The sequence below is a fragment of the Trachymyrmex septentrionalis genome, unplaced genomic scaffold (assembly GCF_001594115.1).
Source record: "Trachymyrmex septentrionalis isolate Tsep2-gDNA-1 unplaced genomic scaffold, Tsep1.0 scaffold114, whole genome shotgun sequence".
Taxonomy (NCBI): domain Eukaryota; kingdom Metazoa; phylum Arthropoda; class Insecta; order Hymenoptera; family Formicidae; genus Trachymyrmex; species Trachymyrmex septentrionalis.
In genome coordinates this window covers 1,971,128-1,979,983 of record NW_017304269.1, presented here as the reverse complement: position 1 = coordinate 1,979,983, position 8,856 = coordinate 1,971,128, and the positions used below count along the sequence as shown (strand labels likewise).

Below are 8,856 nucleotides of genomic sequence, written 5' to 3'. Positions count from 1 at the left end.
AAACTTGTATGATATATATCGCTAATCATAAATTAGAAATTATACATGACTTTATCATAAGTAGAAAATTTGCTAATTTAAAAAACTCTATACTTTAAGTCCTTTGTAATATAGTAAAAAGTAAGATATTGAAATAAAAAAAAATGCATTTTGTAAGGTATGAATACTACATGACGATAATTTTCATTATTAAATCATCCTGATTTGTCTTGAAAACCTGATGCCGGAATTTTTAGCTTGCGGCATCATTTTCAGTATTCAGAAATCTGTAAAAAAAAACTTAATCTGCGGTTCGAGGTAAAATTTTGTATTGTAATATAATATAATCGATTGCATAAGTAATCATGTTTTATGTATACATTCAGTTACATTTCTCACATTAATTATATATATAATTTTAATAATATATCCCGAGGTGCTCAAAACTTGGAACAAAGATTGAGAATTAGAAATTATAAATCTTGAAATTTTTTTCACACTTTTTGATATCTGAATGAAAATATATCACTATAATCTTATTTATAATCGTATATTATTTCTATTATTCGAGAAATGTGTTTGTAACCGGTTAAAGATCAGATAACGTCTCTTTAATCGATTACTTAATATTTGATTACGCAGTTGATTCATTATCATTCGAGAGCAGTTAATGACCCGTCAAAAATTTCTGTCTTGTAGATTAAATTTTCCATGGCTTTGATTTCTTATGAATATATGCACATATCCAGATTAAGATATATGTAAAGAAAAAAAAACTTTGTATGTACATCTATGTTGACACAATACATATAGAATTCGTAAATATTGGGAAAGTGTTCAAATAAATTTCTTCAAAGAAATTTTTTTTATCTTTGCTTGCAAATTTATGATCATTATAATGAAGCCATTTAATTTATCGTGAAAATTTTCATTTAACGAGGAACTTTTAATTAGATTTTTTGGAAAATTTAGATTTTTTTGTTAGCAAGCCGAAATTATCGTGATTATTGAATTATGATTGTTAAGGCAATATTAATAATTACTATGGATTAAGACGGTAATTAATAGAAAGATAAAATATGAGATGTCAAGTAATATAAAAATTACTATAAAGCCAGAATTTTTTGAAAATTGTTTTATGCCCGCTTTATGAATACTTTTTTAGTGCTCGCGTCTGGTATATTTTTATCATGTATCATTACACAATAATTATAGAATCCCTGAAATCCCCAAAGATCCTTGAATAATTCGGGGGATCTTGTTTCTTCATGATTTCTTTAAATGATAATTTCAACATGAAAAAGAGAAAATAAAAGAGAAAAAATCTTTAGTGCATTAACTGCTTGTAAATAGGTAAACCACTTCAATTACCGAGTACAAATAGAAATTATAAAGACTAGTATCTTATCTACTGACATATACATACTAGGTAAATAACCGCAAGTTCTATATCTGTAAAGCATTAAAAACGATGTTATTACTGTACATATGAAACTTTATTATAGCTAATAAATTAAAGAACTGAAAATTGCGATTAAATTAGATTTTAAATTTGAATCGTAATTGCCTTGGAGAAAGTTGAATTTATAATTAAATTTATAATTAAATCGGCGTAGATTAAATCAGAATGTCAACGCCTTACAGCCGCACACTAGAACGACATATGACAAATCTTATAAGATATATTATATATCACTTGGAGAGGTATGAGATACATTGTTTATTTTAAATACCCGCACTGGCGTGACTATATTTGTCTTATTTATTGTGTATTAAACATGTCTCATGTGATTAATATCGCACCGATAGCAAGATATAAGAAAGTATTTAGAATTTAAACAAATGCGCCAATAAAGTCGCGTATTTATAATTCTCTCTATAATTGGCTGGAATAATTGTTGCTCAGAGTCACATTAGTCGACGCCATATATTGCTTTATGAGCTCTTTGGCTATATGATTTACATTATGAAAGGTGTACGAATGTATCCAATATCTTCTCTTTTTCTTTTCTCTTCTCAAAAACCGTAGCAGGCAGAGTATTCATATTAAATATTAAAGAAGCAATGGTATATACTTATTTCCTTAAGTTAAAAATAACATTCTGTCAATTTTAACTTTCATGTGTGTCAAAATGTAACTGAATCAATTTCTATGTTACTCTAAAATATACTTAGTAAATAATAAACGAGATTTGAGTCACTTTCGACATTTAGTACGTTTTCTTAAATTAAATTGTTTAACTATTGTTTTAATTAAGTCATCGAGCATATAGGAGCAGTGGCGACCTATAGAAATGATTAAAAATAAATCAAATTGGGGGTCAATTTCACATTATGAATTTAACAACTTTACTTTTCGAGTTCTACTAACAAGTTGCATAACAACGCGCAACAATGTAATACTCGCGAGTGATAAGTAACAAAAAAACTTCTTCAGGATCAATTTATGTTTACAATCGGATTATGTGGAAGCACATAATCCGATTGTAAACGTAAGCATATGCTGATAAGGTGATATTGAAGACCAAGCAACGTTATTCTATTTGTCATGCATAATGTGCATAGATAAGATTTTGCAGACTTGATTAAATCGTAATTCCTCTGAAGGAAGGAAAGGCAACGGCTAGGATCGTGTGGCAGTTGCTTCACAATTGGTACACAGTGTAATTACTGCCGAGGTCTCTTCGCCGTATTCTTTCTCTCTTTCGCTACAAGTAACGTTGGAATGTAATTGCAGTAATAATGAATGTGCGCGCGTATATATGAGATTTATGTGTTACGTGTCTATTGAAGGTTCATTGTACCTTTACAGAAGAGACTTCTGTGAGACGACGCCGTCATGGATGGAAAGGTGTACAACGAGAAAGTAAAGAATCCCAGAGCGGGCGCCAACATCTTCAGTATCTTGACGTTCTCGTGAGTATGAAAAGCATCAGTCATTTGCGATATAGGTAGATTTAGTTAATAAAGATAAAATTGAGGATAAAAGGAATACGATCCAAAAAGGAATCCACAGAATGCAATGACTTAGTACGTATAGTAAAAAATTAAAAAGTTTCCGGAAATTAATTTTTGATCGAAATCATTGGAATTTAATTTTAAATTCTACTTCTTTTTTCTCGATCATCTTAATTATTTTACTGATGTTCACTTGTCTATGATGCTTGTATTTAGATTTATTAATTTAATTCGTGATATAATAATAATGATATATTAATTATGCTTCATGAAACTGCGTAGTAAATTTCCAATCCAAAAAGGGTGATAAAACAAAATAACACTTTATTTGTTGTAATATAATTGCCATTTTATTTCAATACATTTTTAGAATAATGAATTAATTAAAGGTCTAGATTTATATTAAAATATAAAAATATTTGTTTTTATATCATTTTTTTTACATTTGAGCCAGAAGGCCTTACTAAATACATGTTACTACATGTAATCAACATATCAAATCAAATTAACAAATCTCGACTAGACGAGAACGTAATCTTTTTTTAAAAACAATAGAAGGTAGTCTAGTAAACGAATGGATACTTGAAAAGTAATTAAAACGATCTTCGGAAACTTTAAAAATGGAATCTAGAATCAAATTCCGATGAATTTAATTAGAATTATTCCGGCCACATTTTTGTCGATTTACTTGATTTTATACTTCGATAAGCTTTCGTATTTTTTGATTTATTAATCAACAAATTTTTTATACTGTAAGTGTACAAAATACTCGATTAAAATGTGAAGGATCAATTAATGTTATTTTACACTTTGATTACAATGCACTTTCTTAGAATAGTTACCTTCCGGAAAAATCATAATAGATAGACAGACAGATATGGAATAAATACATGTATTCAGTTGTCTCAGATATTAGATCAGATTATTCTTGGATGATAAATAGATTTTGTGGACGTGATTTATCGAAGATAAATAAGTCGTAGATATGAATCTATAAATAATGTCAGAATCATCTCGGATCGCTTTATAGATAAATAATTTCTTAGTAATTATTTTGTAGATAATCTCTCAATTTTTATCTTCGAGCACTTGATCTTTATTGCCCGGTAACGTTTGCATATCCCTTGTTTTCTACAACATTTTTGTTTGTAAAAAATGAAATATAAAAAAAAATACAATCAATACTAAAAATTTAAAATGCCTACTACGGTCGAAGCTGAATCTTCATTGCTTTAAATAATTCAATCTTGAATATACATATATATGTATGTACTTGCATATATACCATATTGTAGTCTTTTTAAACTACGCGCCGAATTGTTTTTCCGAACTTATAAACGCAATTAAAATTACTCTAGTAATCGCGAAATAAATTAACAAGCAATTTTAATAATTTGATGCTACTATCAAACATCATATTATAAAGATATTAATATGTTGAATAAATTTAAAAAAAAACATGCTTTGAAAATAATTTTGTTTCTCTATAATCAGTTATTATTTCAAAATTGTATTTTAAATCAATATTATTAAATTTCATTGATTCAAAGTCCAAATTCATTTTCTTTGTTTTTTGAATCATGTTGTTTTATAGCAAACTTGATTAATATTTTATTTACATAACAGACAGCAAAAATCATACACGATTTGCAAAAAAATTTTTGCATTCAAATTTTTGAATTCTTATCCTCGGAAAGATGAATCATGATTTAAATCCGAATATTTATTTTCGCTAGTCGTATCTTTCTGGTCAAACTATTAAGGATTATTTTACAAAATCCAACAACTTCGCATTTGCACTATATATAAATTCAATACATATTAAGAGATATTTTGATATTAATTACAATTGTCTAACATTATTTGTCTAAGTTAGTTTAATATCGTAACATTTTTTATTTTAAACGCATTGTCCGATAATTTTAAATTTTAAATTTTAAGGCGAATTTTTATTTTGACGCCGAGTTTTGCGAGAAGAAAAATATCGATTGTTATCTTGGATTCTATTTGATTGCGTTAAATGTTGGCATCACGTGGTTTTTATCTATTCGAAATTAGAAAGAGGGATGCTGATCAATTTTATAAAATGACACATAAAGCGATATTTCGAAAAATAAAAGAAGAGAATAATATCTCAACGAAAAAGGCGTAATTCAAGAATTGGATGAATTGCGCATAGTTCTTGCGAATAAAACGTGTTTGCTTTGCTTTTCTTCTTCGCAGTTGGATCCTACGCATTTTCTGGGTGGGTTATCGCCGAGATCTTGAAGTAACTGATTTGTACACACCGCTTAAAGAGCATACAAGTGGTATTCTTGGTGTTAAAATAGCGAAGGCCTGGGAAGAAGAATGCGAGGCGTACCAGCGTCGGCTGGAGCAGGTCGCGAAGAGCGGGTCGCAGAAGAAGGTCAAGGAGCCCAGCTTGATGAGAGTCCTCATCAGGTGTTTTGGTTTGACGACTCTACTGTATGGCCTTTTTATGGCCGTTATGGAGATCTTGCTCAGGTACAATCTCCCTCACTTCTCACCTAGAAATCCTCTTGTAAAAGCTCATCTTAATTTTTTATATTGCCTGCATTGATGGTGTCTTGAGTACAAAAAGCGATGCAAGTCATTGGAAACACTTTGAAGATTTCTGTGGAATTAAATTCTTCACAGATCAGTCTTTATCAGCGAGTCTTTTCCATGATAGTTTTTGAATTGACTAATGAATTAACCAAGTAAAGATTATTTACTCGACTAAATTAAATATTTGTAGAATTGTAAGTTCAGAATTTCACGAAGGGATGCAATTATGAATAATTAAAAGCGAATTAGAATTCACAAATTTTTAATTTTCATTGAGATTTATATTTTAGCATCTAAATTGTTAAACAAATCCTATTTTACGAATTTCTTAAATTATCTAATTTAACTTCATTATTTGTTCGAATGTTCAAATTAAATTAAATATTATTGAACAAAAATTATAGTTGTAACAAAGTTCCTTCTTTTGCAGAAACTTTTTTTTATGATGCAATCGTTTATAAATTAAAATTCTTGATTTTATAAAAAATCAACTTGGAGTTTATCAGGAATTACCAGAATAATATAAATATCTCTTTTAGATGCTGCATGTACATAGAGTAATATTGTGTTTATTGATCCGTTGATTCACTACTATTGTCCTTGAAACCGCCCACTAAAATCCTCTTATCATTGCATAAAATGATGCTATTTATCTATCATAACTTTAACACAGAAAAGAGAACCGTTTTATTATATCGCTTTATTATTAAATTCCCGAATAAATTTAATAAATTATTTTTATTTTCTGGTTTATCTCTAATGTGTCCTTAAATTAATTTAAAAAATACGAGTAATTGGCCATTTGATCCAGTTTTCTTTTCATAAAGTCTCCTCTGAAATCTAATTAATTATATTGAGTATTTCACATTACCCATAACATAATATGAATTAATTTCATAATAAATTTATTAATATCAATTTCTAAATAAATGACAATCTCATTCAAATCTCTTGCATGACTTGACGAATTTTCTTTTGTGATGCAGAGTGATGCAACCGTTGTTGGTGGGCCAAATGTTACTCTACTTTAACACCATGGACGTCGACAAGTCCTATGCGTATGGATGCGCCGTCGGTGTCATTTTATGCTCTGCTCTCAATGTGTTTGTCATACATCCGTACATGATGGGTATCTTACATATGGGCATGAAGGTCCGCGTGGCCTGCTGCTCGCTAATTTATCGCAAGACATTGAAAATGACTCGAACCGCACTGGGTGAGACAACAATCGGCCAGGCAGTAAATTTGTTGTCCAATGACGTCAATAGATTTGACGTCAGTATTATATTTCTCCATTATTTGTGGCTCGGGCCCTTGGAAACCATCATCATCACGTACGTTATGTACCATGTACTCGACGTGGGAGTGTCGTCTATTATCGGTGTTGCTTCTCTGCTGATGTTCATCCCTTTACAAGGTAAGAAAGTAATTACTCTAATTGTTTCTAATAATAGAAGTAATTGAGTGATCGAGTTGAAAGTGACTTGATATGCATATGTATGTTGAAGAACGTTTAATTTAGAAGTAATTTTTCTAATAAAAATCGCGCATCTTTTTGCTTTAATTAAATTGCTAACGTTTGGAATCTTAATTTTCTTTTGTTTCTTTTAGAATTTTTAAAAAATTAATTTTAGTAAAAAATAATCAACCAATAATTAAATTTTAATAAATAGTAAATTTAATAAATAGTATAATTAGCAAATAATCCATTTTAATGAGTGATTATTAATAACAATATATAACAAATAATTCGTTTCAATAAATTTTAATCTAAAATCTTGAAATTCTGTTTTTCTCTGAATTGTGATTTAAAAACATTTTTTTTTATAAATTAAATTAAAAAATTATTTTTTATTAAAAAAAATTCTGTTTCCAATTTTTTTTAAATTTTATTGTTACATTTCCAAGTTTCTATATTTATCACTAAATTCCTAATTACTGAACCTTTTTTCTATTCAATTAACAAATCTCGTTAGCGTATCATCGAAAATTAATCGCGTTTCACGTCTTGTTCTCGGAATTCCTCAGCATGGTTGGGCAAGAAGTCGTCGGAGCTGAGATTAAGAACCGCCATTAGGACTGACGAGAGGGTGCGATTAACAAATGAAATTATCAGCGGAATCCAAGCAATCAAGATGTACACTTGGGAGAATCCATTCAGCGCGCTTATAGAAAAAGCAAGGAAGTGAGTACCGTCACTTACATTGATTACGCAAATAACTCGTGTTAATTATACGTTGAGCAACGTGACCGTTAAAGAAAAACATTAGTTGCGAAAAGTACTTGGTAGCGCTTTTGTAAATGAAAACAGACAGTAAATGTTTTTAATGCTTATTGGCAAAATTATATCTTTTATTCAATTTCTGAAAGAATGATAAAAATTTCAATGTTCAAAGTATTCATGTAACAAGACAATTAATGGTGCGATAATTATTATGCGATATTTTTGTAAACGAATGACTTTGTAGCTGTATAAACTTTCTAGAACATCCTGCGGATGTATTCTTTTGCCTTTGATTTATCACATTCGACATTGAGTTGAATCATCGTAGACAACGTATAGATGCAAATCAATGCTTGCTTTGTTCATATTTCAATTGTAATCGCTATTGAAACGATTAGATAATAATCGACAGCGGTTTTATCGTATACTTTATCGTTTGTATATATGTATTTTTCTATGTTATTTTTAAGTTGAGACGTAGTCTTTTAATAGAAAATCTCGCGGTCTCAAGATATCTGCGAAAAATCTTCTTGTTTTAAATATCTTATATTTTTAAATATATATCAATTTGAATTAATATCAAATATGTATATATATGATCTGTTCTGAAAATAATGAGACTGATTTTTTAAAATTTATGTTGAAAGGAGATTGGGTACTCTTAAAATAACTAAACTTAAATAACTAATTAATTTTAAGTACTTTTAAACAGGATTATGTGTATTTTTGTTTATTAGTTGTGTAACAAGTAATTGCAAAACTAATAACAGTGTGCTTTGGAAGTGCATTACGAAAATGGGATGGGAACATATTAAACGTTATGCCATCAAATTTTGTGTCAAATGTAATGAAACTGCTATACAAATATTTGAAAAATTAAGAAAGAAACTTCTGAAGCCTTTTCTTTCGTGCACAAGTTTTTTATTCTTTACTTATTCCATACACAGAAAATTTGTGCACGAGATAAGGCTTAGTCTCCATAAGATCAAATGTTTGTACGACATTTTCGTTGAGTTTAACGTAAAATTTGATAATATGTTAATAATATTGTTTAATAGTTTTCTTCATTTTCATTATAAACTTTTAAAACACATTGTTACTAGTTTTGTAATTAATTATTTCATAAC

The 8,856-nt window shown here is 28.9% G+C and overlaps 1 protein-coding gene across 1 annotated transcript in view; it reads left to right on the top strand.

Moving 5' to 3' along the window:
• LOC108753409 (multidrug resistance-associated protein 4-like) overlaps positions 1-8,856 on the top strand; it is a 32,374-nt gene that overhangs the window by 15,600 nt on the left and 7,918 nt on the right. The window contains exons 2-5 of the mRNA XM_018494953.1: positions 2,792-2,895; positions 5,161-5,442; positions 6,492-6,922; positions 7,534-7,690. Of these exons, the coding sequence (XP_018350455.1) occupies positions 2,819-2,895; positions 5,161-5,442; positions 6,492-6,922; positions 7,534-7,690 (947 nt within the window). The 5' untranslated portion in view covers positions 2,792-2,818. The remainder of the gene's footprint in view (positions 1-2,791; positions 2,896-5,160; positions 5,443-6,491; positions 6,923-7,533; positions 7,691-8,856) is intronic.